At 42.7% G+C, this 21,356-nt stretch overlaps 1 protein-coding gene across 1 annotated transcript in view; it reads right to left on the reverse strand.

Annotated features, from left to right (window-relative positions):
* Positions 1-12,887, reverse strand: part of TRANK1 (tetratricopeptide repeat and ankyrin repeat containing 1) — a 47,073-nt gene extending 34,186 nt beyond the window's left edge. The window contains exons 1-7 of the mRNA XM_059818844.1: positions 12,753-12,887; positions 11,032-11,155; positions 8,736-8,886; positions 7,601-7,719; positions 4,552-4,635; positions 957-1,095; positions 285-416 (exon numbers count right to left, since the gene is read on the reverse strand). Of these exons, the coding sequence (XP_059674827.1) occupies positions 285-416; positions 957-1,095; positions 4,552-4,635; positions 7,601-7,719; positions 8,736-8,886; positions 11,032-11,155; positions 12,753-12,886 (883 nt within the window). The 5' untranslated portion in view covers position 12,887. The remainder of the gene's footprint in view (positions 1-284; positions 417-956; positions 1,096-4,551; positions 4,636-7,600; positions 7,720-8,735; positions 8,887-11,031; positions 11,156-12,752) is intronic.
* Between the last annotated feature and the right edge of the window lie 8,469 nt (positions 12,888-21,356).

Below are 21,356 nucleotides of genomic sequence, written 5' to 3' on the forward strand. Positions count from 1 at the left end.
TTCTGTGATTCTAAAAACTGCAGTGTACTTGTGGGAATATCATAACCACTCACACCAAAGAGCAAATAAAATGGTCACAGGTCAGGTATACAATTCTAAAAGGGAATTGCTGAAATGTTTAAATATTAGCTACCATTACAAATTCTACATTCAGATAATAGGACTTTCTCATTTTCTTCCTTGGCATGAAATAGTAAACACCAGGGTCTGAAATTTTCTTCCATTATTCATCTTTCCATGTGAAAACAAAACACCACACACACAAAAAAAAGAATTGTATTTACTGCGTTTCTGGGAATATTCACTGGAAGATGCCACAATATGCAGGAGGGTGCATCCATCTCTGTCTTGCTGGTTGATCCTATCCTTCAAGTCTGGCCTCTGAGTCAGTAACCACCTGAAGAGATGGTTCTTTCCTGAAATGATCAAAAAACCCCACTTGTTATCAAAGGTAAAGAGAGATACAGCAGAACAGATCCTGGTTTTTTTCCCCTATGGAGTGGCAAGGGGCATTTGTATAAAACCTTTTCTCGAAGACAGGGCGTAGGAGAGGGAAGAAATATGTGAAAGAATTCATGGTAAGAGCCAGCTGCATTGTGGGAGACATGATGCTATGTTCTTGCTGACTCGCAGCAAATGCAAATCTGAGGTGGCAGGAAGAAATACTGTATTTTCGTCAAAGCTGATATATTCAGGTTATGAAAGACCCACATCAATCACACTCTCGCTTCACCACGGAAGAGAACCACCATATTAGGTTTGTACCACTATCAGGCACAGGTGATCAAAGAGAGTGTTTACGGCACTTTTAAAATAGTGCCTTATCAGCACTGCAAGGTTATGCCTAGATGATCAGATCTCATTAGTTTAAAAAAAAAAAAAATGTAAAAAGCTCCAGCTGTCAGTTCTCTGATGAAGGCCACCGTTGTTTTATTCTAGCTGCAGATGTCACTCACTTGCTTTGATACACAGTCTGATAACAGCATGAAGCAGATACACTCCAATGGTTTCAACTTTCGCCCCAATGGAGATTAGCCACTTGACTAACTCCACCACTTCTTGCATCTTCTCACCGTGCCCATACAACTCGGAAGTCTGATAACAAAGAAAACAATTACAACACATTATTTAACATACACAAAAGGCGTTTCTTTTTTAATCCTATTTCCATGTTTTTTATGACAAGAATCAGCGGAACAGTAACAATCAAGCCATATCCACTCTAAAATAAAACATTTATTATAAATGAAACAATTCCAGTAGAAGCTCAAAACAAATACTTCTCTCCTACAAGATGTTTATGAATCTTAAAAGAATCTTGTCCTGCTCTGAAGAGCACTGAACCTGAAGTCTATTTTATAATACGTATTTCTATATTTCTTCTCTGTAATTGACTGCAACTTTCTGCCTTACACTTGTCTATTAAATGTTACTGTATCCCAGTGCAAATATTGCTGTAACCGGATAGGGTGCCTTTCACGCTTGGATGAGGCAGCTTATGCAGGCAGTTACCCCAAAGCAAGAAAAGGCTGGATAAATACTTGAAATTGGGAAAAGGGAGTTAGAGACGGGGGGAAGGAGGTTTAGGGAACTCAGGTAACCAGTCCTCCTACAGCTCAGGAGCCCCGTGGATGGAGAGCAGGGCAAAGCCCTACTCTCATCCAGCTCAGGAAGCACCCAGCATTATTAAGACAACAATAATAATATGTCTGCTCACACAAAGAAAAGATGTTAAGCCTTAGGAGACTAATTTTTGGCCAGCCAAATTCCTAGAAGGTGATCTGAATAAAGTATGGAATTTACAGGGAAGTTTACAGACCAAGACTGAAAGCACACAGCCTGACCAGAAGGCAGCTGCACCGAAAACGGATGTTCTAGCAAGGACTTAATGAACATGAAGCACAGTCTACAAGGGGTACAGCAATATGGGGAACTCTGGAGGTGGGCAGAGGAAGCTCAGATGGAAATTGAGACAATATGCCAGAAGGATCAGGACATGAGGGGGTGCTCGGAAACAGTGTTCAGACACAATTTCTCCATTTGTGCCAGTCATCTTTTTAAATAGCAGTCTTCACACATGCTTCCAACATCCACAAATAAATCTTTTTTTCTAACACCTCATGCCAAATTTTGACTGGCAAGAATTACTGTTTGTGCACAGTTACAAAATCAAAATACAACAAATTACAGGGAGTATGTAGTGGCAGCAGGGGAAGTTTGAGTTGTCAGAAAGCCACATTTTTCTAATTTTCGCAAAAGAGAAGCAGTGCTTAGGGATCTTTCATCTTGATTCTTTCAGTATTCCACATGTAGAACAAAGCCACTAGAATAGCTAAAACTGGTGGGGCCAATTCAGCAACGAAGGACACGCTATTTTGCAAAGGCAACACACTTTTATCCTCCTCTCTCAATGAGGCATTTTGATTTGCTTGCCTAGGAAGGAAGATTTTTTGCTAAGACACCCTACCTGTGTCCTCTACTGCATTGCCATGCTTTACTGCCAGTGTGAGGAGCATGTTCCCCCCTTGCAGAACTGCTTTGCTGCTGTGCCCCAGGCCAGGGTGCTGCTAAGAGCTGCCAACCATGGCAGCAGCAGTGGGCACCTTTGCTTGGGAGCTGCTTTAATCCAAGGCTCTCACGCCTTGGCCCCACCACAACTATGCTGCTCTAGCACCACAGCCCTGCTGCTGCCTGGCCAGGGGCCTGGCTGATCCAGAACCAAACCCTGACCCACCCTCCCTTCCCGCAAAAAACTGAGCAAACACACGAGGGGTGATGGTGGGTAGCATAAAGTCCCATACGGGCTACTCTGCTGGCACTAAGACAGCATACCAGCTTAATGATAGCTAACCAAGCATGCTTGTGTATACTCATCTGCTAATTCTTCTGCTATTGCTATAAACAAGCCTATGAATAGACGTTGATTTATTTCCTTTGCCTTCCCCTTCTTTTTCAGAATTACTCCCGCTCACTTTGTCAGGCACCTAACTGAAATACATTTATGGAAAAAGCCCCAACTTGAAATTATTATGACAAAAGTACCACAAGTACTGTAACAGCCAAATGGTAAATTCTGGTATATTCCATCAATATGCCCTAAACTGCTAATTTGCCAGCCAGTAAACACCAAGCAAATGTACTGTGTAGCCTACAGTTAACATCTTCTAAATCTTCCATCAGGAAAACCACAGTGCTGTAAGAAATCTAGTACACTTCAGCATAAAGCCTAATGGAATTTCTCAATGAATGTGTAACCTTATCTTTTAAAAGTAGGTTACATACAGCAGAACTATAGTTAATTAACTTACACACACAAAGGAATGGAATAATAAAACCAAAAAAATTGATACAAAGAAGAATTTTTTTAATGGCCCATAAGAAAAGCTGTACGTAACTGCAATTGAAACAGTCTGGGCATCCACTGCATGATAACACAGATGTACTGGGAGATGCCTTTAGAAAGTTGGTATGTTACTGCTACAGACACCGGCTGTTCCTGGGTGGCAAAGCTGGTGAACTCCCATCAGCTCCTGGCTCGCAGCTGGCCTGCGGCTACACCCTGGTTCCCAAGAGGCCAGAAGCAATGGCTGCACACCCCTTCACGCGTTCAAAGCGTTTTGGTAGGATATCCATGCACAAAGACAGGAGCAAGCAGCAGCAAGTGATGTGGGGCAGAGCCTCTGGGTGCACCAGTGCGCACGGCATGGCACATGCACCAGGCAGGCACAGCCAACCAGCAGCAAAGTATGCGTGAGCATGGCAGCTTCTGACAGCTGGAAGATTTCATTTTATCCTGCCAGCATAGAAAGCTTTGGAGGTTCCCAAATGCTGCAGAACATGAGGAATCACAAGATAAAGAAAAGAGCAAGTTTCAGAACAGCAACATAAAGATCAAATTCTGCTATCTGCAGATGCCATCATCTCAGTGAAAGGCATTAGGAATTGTGGCTACTTGGTCTACAACTACATGTTTCCCTCTTGCCAAAATCCTCTAAGTTATTTAGGGAGAATGTTTAGCAGTTGCTGCCTAGGTATAAAGCAACCTACCAAAAATTTGGGGTGTTCAGGGAAGGGAAAATTCCAACACTGCACTCAGATCAACTCCCTGTAATCATACTCAGCACTGTGAAGCAGTCCAGAGACAGGGTAGCAAAGTATAAAAATACCCTATCCCATGTATATCATAAGTTCTCCTGGTTGGAAAACGTATCCAACTTAACTGATGTCAGACATTTTTCAGCATTAAATTGTCAGGTTACAAGTGTGACATGAATAGCTTGCTGTACTTGAGAGGAAGATGTCTTCTTTTGATCAAATTAAAGGAAATATTAAATTACATACAGGAATTATGCAAATTAAGGATTTTTTTAACTTACAAATGAAAAGGGACAAAATAGATGATTTGATGTAATCATACAAAGCTCATATATTATTTTCCATTTTATTTTTCTTTGATCTGTTTTAGCCTTGCACACAAGATGGAAAATCTCTTACTAAATTGCGCAGAAAGAAAATAGACACAAGAAAAAAAAAAAAAGGATGCTACTTTACCTCAAAGAGATTCTTCAGTGACAACTGGTTGACTCTGAGATTGGTGGGCAACTCTCTCTTCTCAGACAACAACAACAGACAAGACTGGAAAAAAAAAAACGTTAGTGATCTTATAACCACACTTAGAAACTTTGTTTTTCACTGCCTCATCAGATCTTGTACGAAAGCAAACAAGGGCTAAGAACATTTCAGATCTTTTTTTAAGGTCGTAACAGATTACTGAATCTCCCTTTCCATTTTTCAACTAAATTAATCTAATATACAGTGGACTGTGGGAAGCTATGACCAATGCAAGTTTCCTCAGAAATAAAAACCATGTAGAAAGGTCAGGTCCTAAAAGTCTCTCCAATACACCTTGGAAGTGACCCTTCACTTTAGAAATGGACCTTTACATCCATGGGGATGAGACTCCCCAGCTACACCAACACCCTGAGCAGAAAGCAAGAAATGCATACCGTTTCTTACTCCGTTTCCTCAGTTTCTCTAAAACCGTCACCTTGATCCTTGAAAACCCATGTAGCTTCACCAGAGGACAAGGGAAGAACTACAGATGTCATCTACCTGGACTTCTGTAAGGCCTTTGATAAAGTCCCCTACAACATTCTTAGCTCTAAATTGGAGAGATATGAGTTTGATGGATGGACAAGGAATTGGCTGGATGGCTGCATCCAAAGAATTATAGACAATGGCTCAGTGTCCAAGTGGAAACCAGTAACGAGTGGTGTCCCTCAAGCGTTCGTACTGAGACCAGTACTGTTTAATATCTTCATCAATGACAGACAGCAGAATTGCATGGTGCACTCAATCACTCAGCAAGTTTGCAGATGGCACCAAGCTGAGTGATGCAGTTGATATGCTCGAGGGAAGGGATGCCATCCAGAGGGACCTGGACAAGCTCGAGAAGTGGGCCCAAGCGAACCTCATGACATTCAACAGAGGCAAATGTAGAATACTGCACCTGGGGCAGAATAGCCCCATGCATCAGTACAGGTTAGGGGCTGACCTGCTGGAGAGCAGCTCTGAGGAAAGGGACCTGGGAGTCCTGGGGGACAACAGGGTGACCACGAGCCAGCAATGTGCCCCTGTGGCCAAGGCGGCCAATGGCATCCTGGGGGGCATCAAGAAGAGTGTGGCTGGCAGGTGGGGGGACGTTATCCTCCCCCTCTACTCTGCCCTGGTGAGGCCACATCTGGAGTACTGTGTCCAGTTCTGGGCTCCCCGGTTCAAGAAGGACAGGGACCTGCTGGAGAGGGTACAGCAAAGGGCTACAAAGATGATGAGGCAACTGGAACATCTTTCTTATGAGGAAGGCTGAGGGACTTGGGTCTTTTTAGTCTGGAGAAGAGAAGGCTGAGGGGGGACCTTATTAATGTTTATAAATACTTAAGGGGTGGGTGCCAGGAGGACGGGGCCAGTCTTTTTTCAGTGGTGCCCAGTGACAGGACGAGAGGTAACGGGCACAAACTTGATCATAGGAAGTTCCACCTAAACACGAGGAGGAACTTCTTTACTTTGAGGGTGGCAAAGCCCTGGAACAGGCTGCCCCGAGAGGTTGTGGAGTCTCCTTCTCTGGAGATATTCAAAACTCGCCTGGACGCATTCCTGTGCAATCTGCTCTGGGTGAACCTGCTCTGGTGGGGGGGTTGGACTAGATGATCTCCAGAGGTCCCTTCCAATCCCCATCATTCTGTGATTCTGTGACGGCCAAGTGCAAGGTCCTGCACCTGGGGTGGGGCAATCCCTGGTATCAATATGGGCTGGGGGATGAAGGGATTGATAGCAGCCCTGCCGAGAAGGACTTGGGGGTACTGGTGGATGAAAAGCTGGACATGAGCCAGCAATGTGCGCTCGCAGCCCAGAAAACCAACCGTATCCTGGGCTGCATCACAAGAAGCGTGGCCAGCAGGTCAAGTGAGGTGATTCTGCCCCTCTACTCTGCTCTGGTGTGACCCCACCTGCAGTACTGTGTTCAGCCCTGGTGTCCTCAGCACAGGAAAGACATGGACCTGTTGGAGCGGGTCAGAGGAGGGCCACAAAAATGATCAGGGGGATGGAACACCTCTCCTATGAAGAAAGGCTGAGAGGTCGGGGTTCTTCAGCTGGAGAAGAGAAGGTTCCTGGAAGACCTTATTGTGGCCTTTCAATATATGAAAGGGGCTTGTAAAAAAGACTTTTTAACAAGGCCTGTAGTGACAGGACAAGGGGCAACGGTTTTAACCTGAAAGAGGGTAGGTTTAAATTAAACATATGGAAGAAGTTTTTTACGATACAGGTGGTGACACAGTGGAACGGGTTGCCCAGAAAAGATGTGGATGCCCCATCATTGGAAGTGTTCAAGGTGAGGTTGGACAGGGCTTTAAGCAACCTGATCTAGTGAAAGATGTCTCTGCCCATCTTAGGAGGGTTTGATGGGGAATGTGGGGCTGTGGCCAGTTCATAGCAGTCCCTCTCTGTCGCTCCCTCCTCCTTATGCTTCTCCCCTGCTCCAGAACGGGTCCTCCACGGGCTGTGGTTCCAGTCAGGAGCCTGCTCCTGCGTGGTCTCTCCACAGGCTGCAAGCAAACCCCTGCTCCGGGCCTGGAGCACCTCCTCCCTCTCCTTCACCTCCTGATTTTTCTAAATTATCTGGTTTTGTTTAATAACCATGTACTTCCACTGAGCTGCTCCTTTATTTGTGGGTCTTTCACAGACAGCTTCAAAAGTCCAGCTTGTCATACAGAAGCAAAAGTAAAAGGGACCAAAAATAAACATGTATTTTTTTCCCTCTGATTTCTTTCAAGAATAATGACTCTAGATGGCACCGTAATTATAACAGAGACAACAGCAAGAAACAAGCGGGATTTCAAGTTCATCGTATCCCTTCACGAAACGAATTTCAGAAATTGTTTATCACTAAAAGTATTTCTCAACTCCTAAAAATCCAGACGTTTGAACCAGGGCACAATAAACATTCACTGCTGTGGATTTTAAAGGTAACACGAGCTTACCCCAAAGGGGTGAGACATGAGCGCCTACCGTGCAGCAGTAGGCCACGCAGCCACAGACTCACCCGCCACTTCCCCTTCTGGGCCAACCTTTCTATCACCGCTTGCCAAATCACTGCATCGAACCTTGCGCCGAAAATATAACTATATGCAGGGGGAAAAGTTGGTGGGAAGACTCGTACATCTGCAAGAATAAGCAATCGAGAAAACTATTCAGTATACACAGCACTTGTCAGGTTGGGGTCTCCAACTGAATAACTTCATCACACAGTGACAATTTTAGCACTGATTAATACCCAGAATGCCAAATGGGGGCTTAAGTATCCCTGGCCACCCAACTGATATGGCACCTTGTTGTCAGCAGCCATTCTTTATTAAACAAGGGGAAAAAAAAATTGATCCCTGCCCTCAAGACACACCTCTACTCCCCAAGACATTGTGAACCTCGTGGTGGTTCTTCCACTTGTGGGTGAGCCCAGCTACGGACATGGCTCAAGCTAATCAAGGTCCTTAACATGGGGCTACAAGTTCAAGTAAATGCAGCAGTGGCATAACCCAAAATCTCCTGGCAGGCCTGCAGGCCCCATCAGACAAAGCCTGTGAACTGGCCAAAAAAAGACAAGTAGAGGAGGAGAGACTGAGGAGAGGGCAGGGAGTCATAGGGTGGACATTGCTCAAAAAAATCCACACAATGCCACAGAAAGGCCAAATTCCCTCTTTTCATTGCTGCCCATTACTAGCTGAGGGCAAGTCCCCCACACTAGAATACACTGCACTGTAAACCCAGGTTTAAGCTGAGTATCTTCTAATTATTTCAAAATCTACCCAGCTAAAAGAAAAGCAGAGCGGTTTGCACAAAAACCACTAAAGCCTTAGGGATCTGGAGCTCCAAATCACCAACCTTGCCTCCCTGACTCTGAATTTCAACCTTTTCTAATTATTCCACAATTGACATGTTCTTGTGATACAATACACAGCCCCGTACAGTGTTATGGGATTGTTGGCATCTGCTGTATACAAACTGGACCAAGTTCACCACATCCTTTTGATTAGGCCACTCAACATATTCATAATCCTCAAACAGTCCTGAGGCACTAAGGACCAAATGGATGATCTCATGAAGGACGCCCTAACAAGGACTTGTGTTGTCATCACTACTGAAAGGCTCTCAGAAAAATTAAGCTCTTAATTTGAGTTTACCATTGACACTTATGAAGATTCCTGCTACAAAATCAGCAACTTGATTTCGATCTGCAGAAGCATTCAGGAGAATCAAACCTTTATGAAACATCAAAATCGCCCTGTAAGAGTCTGATAACATGATCAATGAGTGGCCAGCTCTATAATAAGCCTGAGGAAAAAAAGGAAAACAAAAAAGACAATTGTTGGGAAAATACTCAGATATCTTTACTACAAAACGTTATCATTTTTTCCTAAATTCTCTAACTATGCTATAAACATGACATATAGTACTATTTTTACAGCTTCTTACACACAGATCCAAAAAAAGTGCAATAAACATCCTTTGAAATTCACAATATGCTACTGATGTCATCACAGATACTAAGAGTCATAAATCCTGGAATACAAAACTTGGAAAATAACAACAGGATGAAAGACATACTGTTAGCAACTATATTTTAAACTCCTCTGGACAGGATTTTTTTTTTTTTGTCACAAGGTGCAGATTATATGTTTATGTCCCCATGTCACTGCATTTTGCAGTATTTACCACAATACATATATTCATCAGCCAAGGGCACCTGAACATGTTTATATTCACCGCTGAACTAGGTTGTAATGGCTCAGAGTCACAGTGGAGTCAATTTGTTCAAACCAGATAACTGGCATGCTGCAATACAGCACAAGTTAAATTGATATTTCCATGCAATTTTACCATATCTAATTCAAGTACCTTCTACTAAAGTCTCTGGGAGTCTATAGTTGTTAGTCCAGAAGACTATTTATTGTACATAAAAGCCAATCCAAGTGTATGCCTCCATATCATAAATACTGTACAACCACCACTTATTCCTAACAGATGAGTATTTGAGTCAATGTGTACTTAATCAATGTGTACTTAATCACAAGCGTATGTGTAGTGTATTGTTCTGCCCACTGGAAATACAATATGACCTTGATCACCACGTACTGTTCCCAGGAACTGTAGGCTTATTAACATTTAAACAATATTAGGGCACACTGCCCAAGGGAGCCTTCAAAGCTAAGTCCCCATCCCAGGCCTGACTGCTGTCAGTGACTGATGAATCTGTACCATGAGCCAGGCTCTGTAAGACTGCAAGCGAACACAGAGCTGGTGAACCTCACCATGGACGGGATCTGCGCAGCATGCCGTGGCCTGACCAGAGACCTGGCCGGTGCTGCGTCATCCCCAGGTCTCCAGCATCACAAGGGCAAGTAAGATTTTATTACTTGCTATCACCTTGTAGTGGCCAACAACCGACGACCCCCTCCGCCTTTCCTCTTTTCGCAGAAACATGCAAACATTGCTGATACAAACCACAATTACCCCCGTAAGTACCCAGTACAGAAGGCGCTCGATCGGAAGAAGCACCCTTTAGTGAGTTTGGACAAAAGGTGCCCAGTTGTAAAAAGCACCTTGTGCATTTTGCAAAAAAGCAGTCAGTTTGTGGTTTGATTTCGGATCATAGCTGCAAGTAATTGCGCGTAGGTAAAGCAACCTCTCTTATAAAAGCTGAGCTTAGGAGAGGATCTCGCTGCACTAGTGAGATCCTCCCGGCCAAAGATGCTTGACCGTATGATACTGCCAGTCACCGTAATTGCAACTGTAAGTTTGATTTGTATTGCTATCATTTTAATTTCAATAAGGTATTTGTATATCTTTATTAATGAGTATCTGGATAGAGTTACATTTCACATAGTTTCTATTCGTGAATATATAGATGCTGAATAAATTATACGTAAGTTGGCAATCTCGATGTTTGATTGGTTGACTTCTCTTTCTCTGGGGGCCCAGTGGACACTTTTCTTTTATCTCTTATTCTCAAACACGGTTTTGTGGGCACTGATTTGCCCACATACACCCATTTTAGAGAGTTGGGTGGAAGTAAGGCAACCAAGGAGGAGCCCAGATATGGGGCCCAATACCCAGATCTGTCTCCGCAGCAGCCTGAACCTTAACCAACGCGTAACCCCTCAGAATAGTCAGGTTATGACACACCTTGTCTGGGATATTAATAAAATAGTTATGTTTCCTGAAAGTGTTGGTGCCTCTCTTGTTGGGACCCAGAAAGAACCAGCATCTCCTGGTGCAAAAGAGAGCTGCTTCATTTTATTAAAAGTACTATTACAGCAGTAATTCTGATGCTCATGTACAAAGTCAGACAGCGATTCGGGAATTTTATGCTATATCTGTTTAACACACCTCAAAACCAAAACACAACAACAAGCAGGTATCGATACTTGTTTTAAAAAGTAAGGCATGCAAAAACTGCCAGCTTAAACATCTGAATACCTTAACATACTCTGGATTCCAGTGTAAGCTCTGGTAGGCTGAAGACACTGCTTCTCTCCATTTACCAAGATTGTACAACGCAGTTGATTTGTTGCAGTGTAACACAGCTATGTCCCTGGAACACCTGAAAATATGTTTTTAGCATAACTGTTTATTCACTTGAAAAAGGATGCATCGTACTTTTCAGTTAGCAACACGAAAAAAAGAAAAATGTCTATGTATCACCCATCTAACAAAATTAGAGGTAAAAATGGAGTTGTAGAAAATAAAGATCATTTGAACATCAGCTACAAAACCTCTTAGCGACATCCTAAATGATACCTTAGTGATACCCTTAGTGATATCCTGGTCTCTTCTGCAGCAGAAAGCCAAGCCACTGGACTAACACAGTATGAGGATTTAGAAAGAGTTTAGACCATCTCGACACACCTAGATATGGCTCAGTGAAAGCCCGTGGCCAAGAGTGGGACAAAACAGCCACATGAATGGAAGCTGCTACATGGAAAGAATGCTAAACACATTTAACAAAACAATGTAAACACATTTTACTCTATCACCAGTTGGTGAAGTCAACAGAATTATCCACATTTACACCAGCCAGGAAATAAAGAAATGTACTTTAGAGAACAGGATATACTGAAGTATAGAAAGCATCTGCTGGATCCAAGAGTTTCTGGAAAGAGCTGCACACAAATGACAGGACTACAGTCCACGGGGTACCGGGGAGCCTGTCAAGCCTGTCTTGCCTGCGCTCAAACAAAGTACATGCCACGGAGCTGCATCCTTCATCTTATTCCTATCTACTAATTTACACTCAAGAAAGTTGTTTCAACTACACAGAATGTGTTCAGAGCACACTCTTGCAGGCAAGCAAATCCTGCCGAGGCAACCTATGGCAAGGGGAAAGGAGACACTCGGGAGCAGATCCCTGCGGTATGAGGAAGCCCACTGCCTGCAAGGGGCAGGCGCCAGAGAGAACCTGCTCAGCTGTCCTCCCTCGGTCCTACTCCCTGCATATGCTCCAGACTTATTTTATGACTTAGTCTAAATGGCTAAGAGTCAAAATAAATGAATGGCTGGTGTTAAATTAGGTTAACAGCAGTGCTGATACACGGTAATAATGAATATTTAATAGTTAACATACTACTCAAATATTTAATCATTAATAACATTAGCAACTGATATTAACTGATGAAAACAAGTACTTAACATTTGGAAAGAAATACCCAAAGAACTCTTCTGCTGAAAAATTATTTTTTAACAAATCGGAGAATACTAAGAAAGACCAAATAACAAAAACAAAGTAACTTGAATGAATCATTTTAAAGATAATCAGATGACGCATGTAACAACAGGCCAAAGATGTAACCAGTACATGGCAGAATCCCAGTAAGATTAATCCACAGCATGTCAGCTAAGAAACAGAAGTGATTTAACAGAAACCAACATGGTTTATGGAAAATTAATTTGAGCTTTAACTACACTAATTTGTAATTGATGCTTCTATAAAATTATTCAGATTACAGTCACTAATTAATCTCCCACATATGTCAGGAACAGCAATTCCTCTTTAATTATAGAAGAGTTACACTAAAGAGAGTGACAGAAGATAAAAGAAAATCAGGTGTCAGAGCAAGAAATACAGTTCTGAGTTAACTGTAGTACTGTACAAATTTCAGACTCATCTTATGGTTTACATCTTGTAATTCAAGAATACTTACGGGACCCATTGCACTAAATAACCGAGCATATGTAGAGCTTGGTCATACTTTCTGATGGCCAAAGAGTAATTTCCGTTTTTAAAATCCTCATTCCCGGCTTGTCTCATAAGCTGTGCCTGTTCCATGGCATCCATGCTAATTAAGAGGGAAAAAAAAAAAAAAATCAAACAAAAGCATTGATTTATGAGACACTACTTTCCCTAAAATCTACTTAAATTTTCACCTTAGTTTTTGCATATTTGAAATGGAGGACAAAAGAGCACATCTTTTTTGTTTCTTGTAGTTGGAATAGTAAAATATAACTCAGGTGATAGCCTTATTTTTGCTGTTGATGCCTCAGCTTCCCATCTACTTTTTAATCAACCTCAGCTAACCAGTTCTACCACTCGTATGCATTTTTTTCATTTCTTCTCCTCAAGTCTTAAACCATATTTTTTAAATTAAGATTCCAAATTATTTAAATGCGTGCACACACATTAAATGCAGGAGGAAATATCCGAGAGAACAAACAGAGTTCATACACGTAAGAAATACATGAAGCTATACATCTCGATTAATTAAGCACAAAACTCATTTACTTGCTTTTTATTTATCTTTATGACTTTTTTTGTCTAACCTCTCTGGCTAGACATTCAGTAATCCAATGTATACAGAACTGCATTAAAATCCAATTACTACATGAAAATACTGTAACATAAGTATGTTAATAGTGCATGAGGACCTTGAATCAGATTTAAAACAGTTATTAAAATGAATATAGCAAGCACCAAAGAAAACAAAGTTGAAACAGGCATCAACTGCAACTGATTGAAAAAAAAAATTTCATTATTAAAATTGTAAAATCAGGTTCACTACATAAAACTAATCACATGGTCAAGCAGCTAGATAAAGGAAATAAACATAAGAGGAAAAACAGCTACATGTATGTTGCGAAACAGCACATCAAAATCACAAATGAGAAAAATCCAGTACTAAAGCCTTGCGTAGAATCATTCTACACAGATGGATTTTATGATTAAAAGCCATTTCCATTACCTGCAAAAACCTGTATGAATCGCACAAATCTCAGTACTATTAAATAAGATTAATTCACCAAAAAGGAATGCACAGATTTATTTACTATCCAGGTATTAGCAGGCCTGGAACAAAACCAGTAACAATCTGTAACTTCACAACCTGCTAACATAATCTGCAAGATCTCTTCACAAAAGAGCAAACTAGATTATTTTTATGAACCTACAGACAAACCAAGAAGTACCGCCAACATATTTTCTCTACAGTACTCCTCATGATGAACCTGAAACGTTGAGCATCAGTACTGTATTGTGACCACAGAGGTATGAAGAGGCACGCTACGGATGGCATCGCGCCTCCCTCATTTCCCCAGGCGCAAGAGGCGCTCGGCAGGATGACACCTGCAGCGAGCAGACAGGGGAGCAGCAGCCCGCAACTCGGAAGAGGCAACAGCAGAAGAACCAGGTGCAACTGCAAAGCTCAGATCCAGGCTGCTTAAGGCTGGCTGGGAAAAGGCCTGTCGGAAGTTACGTCTTATTTAATTAAACAAATAAACGCTCTGTGACTATGTCCGCCATCCAAACATCACCTCACTAATTCCAGGGAAGCACCAAGAACAGATGAAATTCCTGTCTATAATCTAAACTGAAGAAAAATAGGTCGCATCTACATGGGGGAGGTACGATGACCAGTCATGCTAGAGGAGTAATTATGACATCTACGCTAGGCAAATTAAATCATCACTTCGTTGAGCAATGTGCATACAGTATATATTTTTAAAATACTACTTATCCAGACAGCGAATCAAGTGTACTCTTAGCTTAAGCAGGACTTTCTTACACTGCACGGTATGAGCACTACTGAGGCGAAGAAAAGGAAAAAAATAGAGCAACAGCCCAAAGAATAAAAAGCAAGTTCTAAAAGATGGTTATACCTCGTATTTTCGTAATTCTTCCAGCTTCCAACTTTTTAGCATCAGGTTAGATAGATTTCCATCAAAAATAATACCAAAAAATTTCAACTACACAGGAGCTTCTTCATGTAGGAATACACATGGACCTGTGGTTTTCTAAATCACAGTTAAATTTCAAGCTTTTTCTTTTTTTTTTTAAAGAAGGCTATGCTTCTAGTTAGGGTGAAACTTTTACCCAGAATTATATTGACCTTACTTTTCCTTGGAACCTACTTAAAGTACAATTACAAATAAAAGGTACTTTCAAGACTTTTAAAGGATTATTTTTCCCACAATACAGCAAAAGATCCCCAATTGCAACATACATTTTAAAAGGACTTTCAAACGTGTCCTGTACTGAGAGATTTTAGAACTGAGCTCCCTATTTCAGATCAGGAGGCGGCATACCCTTCCCGCTCCCGGCAGCAGGATTTCCAGCAGAACACAAACTCCCATCCTTTTCCAGCACCGGAGTTTCCCTGCCAAAACTCCAAACTGTAGGTCATTTAAATAACTGGGATGTCTGCTGCGGGCTTTAGCAACTACACCCAAGTCTGCAGACCCAAGAGATACACAGGCATGCAAATCTGACATTGAAGTTAATGATCCAAATCTAAGTTACTGATCAAAAAGAATCGCTGTGCTGACTCGCACAGCATGTATTGCTATTGCCTAACATCTTCCTGAAGCATAAACAATTTTAACTCAGAACCAGTGGATTAACTGAAGACCTATTACATAAAGTCTACTGAGCGTGGCGAGCATTAAACAAAAATGTTGTCTATTATTCTGGCTTAACCAGCACAGGTAAAGGTCAGAACTGCATCTGTAGGTATTAATGAAAGACTGTGTCATGGTGAGTGCTGCGGGTTAACCCCGGCGTGCAGCTAAGTGCTCGCATCCCACCCACCCCCAGTGGGAAGGGGCAAGAGGAAAGGAAGAGTAAAAGGAAGAAAACTTGTGCGTCAAGATAAAAATTGTTTAATAAGCAAAAGAGAAGCGGAAGAAGAGAGAAAGAAAACAAAACAAGTGATGCAAAGGCAATCATTCACCACCTCCCACAGGTAGACTGATGCTCAGCCAGTTCCCGAGCTCAGGATGGCTAATCTCCGTAAAGCCCCTCCTCTCCCTTTTTATTGCTGAGCATGACGTTACATGGCATGGACTGTCCCTTCGGTCAGTTTGGGTCATCTGCCCAGTTGCGTCCCCTCCCAACCTCTTGTGCACCCCCAATCTATTATTCACTGGAAGGCAGGCAGAGTGAGAAACAGAGAAGGCCCCAACGCTGTGCAAACACTGCTCAGCCTTGTTTTGGTCAAAAATTTAAAACACAGCACCATACGAGCTACTATGAAGAAAGTTAACTCCATCCCAGCCAGACGCAGTAGAGTAAGTCAGGTTCCCCTCGTAAAGTGGGGATTTCTCCTAAGCTATGGAGTCCGTGAAACACATAAATGTGCGAGGACACCCTAAGGTCTGGGAGACCCTTCCCAGTGCATTGTTGAGACCTTGTTCTTCAAAGACAAAAACAAACAAACAAAAAAACCCAGACAAGATGGTCTACTCTGTTCACTTTTTTATGGCTCCTGAGGCCACCAGCATGACCGTGACAGCAAAATGAAGCATATTAATTGCTACTCAAAGAATTAAAACAAAAGATTATACAGTTAAGTCAGAAACAATCGGCTCCAACCCCTGCTGCTGCCAGTGGGCAAAATTCCCATTTGCTTCACATGTTGCCAACTCTTATGCTATTGTGATGGTCGGTGTCCCACTGAACTGCTTCAGTCAGACTGTCCTCAGAAGCAGGGCAGTTTTGGGGGTTTACAAGGCTAAGTTTTGATTCCTCTTGCTTCAGCAGATAAGCTTGAAAACACGAACAGAGACTGCCCAGAAAATCGATTTGTCATTCTTGAAAAATGTTGTTTTCCTTACGCCAGCTATCAGTCTCAAGAGGCCAGTTTGTGCTTTCTGAACATCTGAAGTTGGCAATACTAAAAACTTTATAAATCTGAGAGTGAACCCAAGCAGTTGGTTTGTTCTGTCTGCATCTGGTTTACACGTTTGGAAAGAGAAACTGTGTGATACTGCTTATTCAGAGAGAAAAAGTCTACAAAGCCATGCTTTTAATTGTTGTTGATACTGAAAGTTAAGTTTGAGGTTCCGTCCCTGGGGCATTACACAGTGGTAGAATATCATTTTTATTCTTGAAGTACAGTAGCTTTCCATAATGCAAGCAACAAATGAAGTATAGCAATCTGGGGAGCTCTGCATCTGAATTAAAATAGTGGTGAAAAATTAGTATCCTTCTATTTCCAGGAAATCTGACTTCTAAAGACTGTGCATTCCTCATTTCTGTTAGGCAGAGGAATAAATAATCTTTCCTTCTTCCCCCTTAACCTAACAGGCAGACACTACTAACTGGCAAGAGGTAGGGAAAGTCCAACAACGCATCTAAACTGTGATTGAGTGACAACTAAATATATTTCATCAGCATTCAAATAATTCATGTTTTCTCATCAGGAAACCTCTGGGCTCTCATTAGCTCTTGCCCAACAAAAGCTGGCTCCGAGAGCATGGTGCCACCAAGAAGAGATTGCCGTGTCACCCTGACCTGCTACATCAGAAGGACCCCTCCAGCCATGTGCCCACCACTGGCACTGTCCGTCCAGGCAGTCCTGCAGAAATCCCAGCAAAAGGACACTGCATCTTCTGAATGACACGTTGAGTACGTCCTGATATAGATGTACGTGAATGTCAGGGCAGGCCCAAGAAAAGAAAGGAAAAATACAGGATGAGAAGGCTCTAGCAGGCCATTACTTGAAAAGGCAATGCTCTGCCTGCTAGCCAGTTTTATTTGCTTCCCTGACAACAACAACAGCCACCAAAGCGTATTTACAAAACGCAGCCTCCTTTGAATGCATATAAGCATAACCCTGACAGGGAAAAGCAGAAAATATGTACTTCTTCCAGGAGCTTTGCTTTTCCATCGAATGCTGAAATGATGAACGAAAAATTGCCAGTACTTTCAGAGGAGGCCTTGGAGAAACAGCAGAGACAAAAATACCAGTTCTGCAATCAGGATGAACAGGTTATAACTGTCCAGGCCATAAGCAGACACATTAGGAAATCTCACGCGGAAGAGGGGAAAGAAGCTGAGATTTAGACATGGCCATGCTCATGGATCTGTTTAGTCTGGAAGTCATAGTGGTATTTGTGATTATTTGAACATTTTAATCAAATGTTCAGCTAGTATCTCATGAAGAATGTGTTCAGCCCTTGTAAAATATGTCAGCTCATCTTGGAGAAGCTGGTCAACTCAAATGAAAAGCCTATCATTTAGATAGCTTCTCATGAGACATCTCTGTTGTTAGGGATAGATTCAGAGAGACAGGGATAGACTATCATTAGATAGATTCTCACTCTGCCCTATGAATCAAAAAAAAACATTCCTGTAAAAAGTCACCTTGCCAGATTCATACCAGAGCTTGGAAGTGTCAAAAGACCCTTTGCTCCCAGTAAAAGCCAGCACCACTTTGAAAACGAAGAATGAGATCCTAGAGCAATTTGAAACAGATTAGGGCAAGCAGAGGAGCATAGTGATAGCTTCTTATCAGTGTATGTTGCCCTGAACTTAGCACAAATTGGACCAAAAGAAGTTTCTTTATTGCTTCCAGGCCCTATGGCCTGCCAATGTCCTACACATCGCAGCAGTCCAGAGGTGAAGACAGCATGCATGTCTGTAGCTGTGTTTGTCTCGAAAAGGATAAAGAAAACCATTTCCTAGGTAAATAAATAGAGAGTAAACTTTATCAGGTTGTTTCAGTCTGAACTGGAGACCCAAACACAATCTTTGTAAGTGAAAACAAACAACCCTAAACACCACTTACAGAGTTTTGCTCCTCCAGATACCCTTCCCTCCTAAGTGTTCAGCCAGAACTAGTACTAGGGGAACTCAGCCTACCTTTTCATAGCTCCACCAGCACAGTACCATGCTGAATCAGCGCATCTCGCCAGCGCAAAGCACGCCTCACTCTTGAGATGGGATTTGTACCTGCACTGGGTCTAGCGTGCAAGCGCTACCTCTGTATTTTGGAAGTCAGCTGTGAGACTTCTCAGTTCCAGCTGTGCTTTCAAGAGATACTAAATGGCTCCTGGTGCACCAGAATGAGACAGAACATCCCAGGATGCTCTTGATTTCATACCAAGGTTTCCCCTGGAAACGTACTCTGTAGTAAACTGATGATTGTAGGGCACAGACATTGTCAGAAACAAGACATACATCCTTATCAACATTTGGCAAATGTACCCCGGGATATGATTAGCACAGATGTCTCAATGCCCTGTTAATACCTCAAATGCTACTTACAAACCAGATAAGGAAGACGTGTGCAGTATCTGGGTGAAACAAGGAAAGCAAGTGGAATGCAAACACAAGAAAACTCAAGCTCTGGCCTAGGACCCTGCTCTGGGCAGGGCTGGCCTGAATGATCTCCCAAGATCCTCCTTCTCCAGATGACCACTGTACATTGGTTTCTATTTATGCAAACTGTTATAAGCAATTATTATTAATAACTAAGCCCAGCTGCCTGATGTCTCCAGCTAGCCACATACCAAACTCACGCAGCTGATGCTGCTTAGCAGCTCAGTTCCTCTTCAGATGCATGACCAGCACACAAGACCACAGAAACAGGACCCAAACCTGGCCAGAAGTACAGGGTCAGCCCTGCTGACTCGCAGTAATCCAAGCAAAACCTCAAGGCAAGGATGCTACTAAAACATTACAAATAAATCCTCAAGAGAAGGGATTTGTGGTTGACTTACACACAGAAAAGGTACTGGGCCAGGAAGCAACATAGAAAGAAAACTGAAATAAAAAGCATGTCACCAAGAACAAGACAACACTTTCCACAAAATGAGATGGGTGCACACACACCAGCACACCAGTTCTACTGTGAGCACTCCCTGTGAAACCGGAGATTTACATCCATGAACAGGGCAACAGAAACCTGACAGACTGGCTCCTACAGACCGCTTGGGATGTCCTGAGCCTGTCCATAAGGTATCTTCATGTCATTGAAATTACACCCCATTTTGGGAAGCCCCCTAAAAAAATTACAAGGAAAAATAACACTACTGAAAGACAAAAAAAACCCCACAGCTCTCAGTTTACAGGCAAGACCTCGATGCGTTGCTGATTAATTTGGCACAAAGGTCCTCACATAAGGCCATGAGACATCGTCCTGGATTTAAGGTGGCATCTTGGAACATCCTTCCTCCTTTCCTTGCAAGCCGAACTCACGCCAAGCACATGTGGACTTGCTTTCGTTGAAAACTGCTTCACAGCTTGCACCAGTGACAGGTTTGGCCTTGTTCCCCAGCACATCCTGTTTTGCTAAGTGAAACGAAACAGGCTTTTTTGCTTTCAGTTTCAAATTATTCTTTGTAACCTACCAGCAACAAGTTATACGTAAGAGAACATATGGTTAAGGCAAGTGTGGAGTTGCATTTTCAAGAAAAACTCTGTGTGTACATACACATACTTAGGATTTCCAGTAAACTAAGAAAGGACTTGCATCTCCCATTTTATATACGGAAAAACTGATGCAAAAACATGTTCAATATTCTATCTACCCAGTGTCATTACTGTTTTACAAAAGAAAAAAAAACCAAAATCTCACAAAACAGTGGAAAACATTAAGCCTGCTTCCCATCCTCTGAAACAACAACAATCCTGAAATCCCTAGTCCAGCTCAGCCATACAAGCCCTAACTCAGTCCAAGAGGGAGGTGTTTACACTGCTGCAGTTGTTTGCTCAGCCTAGCAATGTTCCTGTCATCAAACAGAGCTGAGCGGGTAAGAAAGCAATGGCAACAAACAGCCTCAGTATTTCCTTTGTATGGATTAGCTTAAGATGGTATTGCATCTGGAATGAAAAAAAAAAAAACAAACAAAAACCAAACACCAAAACAACAAGATTGCCCTAACAGCAAGGTTTTCAAGCTCATGCAGTTCACAGCCAACGTTTGACAAGTTTAACTGCGGGTTGGCAAAAACACTGGTAAGAAACACTCCCTTTTGCACGCTTTCATGGGAAAGCAAAGCTTCTTCCCATTTGCAGTAAACCCACGCTACCAAACCCGAAGTTCATTTGCTGTAAACCGGGCAAAAAATACAAAGATTGATGAGAGCGCCTTTTGCTTTTTTTCTTCCGAAGTGCACGCTGTGCCCAAACTCCTTTTCAAACGCAAAAGCCTGTTTCGCTAAGTGACCACTCCACGACCTTGTACAAGAGTTTTGCTTTTCAGGGAAAGGATCCAAAACCACTGAAGACAATGCGTAGCTCAGGGCCGTGCCGAAGGAGTTCTCTTTCTTCTTTTCAAGCACGGATCCATCATCACATCTCCCCCAGCTCCTCCGCGCAAGCTGTCCCGGGCCAACACCCCCCCCCGCCCCGATGCCTGGCAGGAGCAGGAACGCACCCTTCCCTTCTCCTCCTCCTCCAACCACCCCACGCATTCCCTGGCAGGCTTCCCAGCCAGCACAGCCACCCTCGCTGCCCGCCGCCCCGCACGCCAAACCCCGCACCCGCGCTCCTCATCGGGGAAGCGCGACCCCTCTCCCGAACCGACGAACCT

Source organism: Gavia stellata, chromosome 6 (genome assembly GCF_030936135.1).
Source record: "Gavia stellata isolate bGavSte3 chromosome 6, bGavSte3.hap2, whole genome shotgun sequence".
Lineage (NCBI taxonomy): Eukaryota > Metazoa > Chordata > Aves > Gaviiformes > Gaviidae > Gavia > Gavia stellata.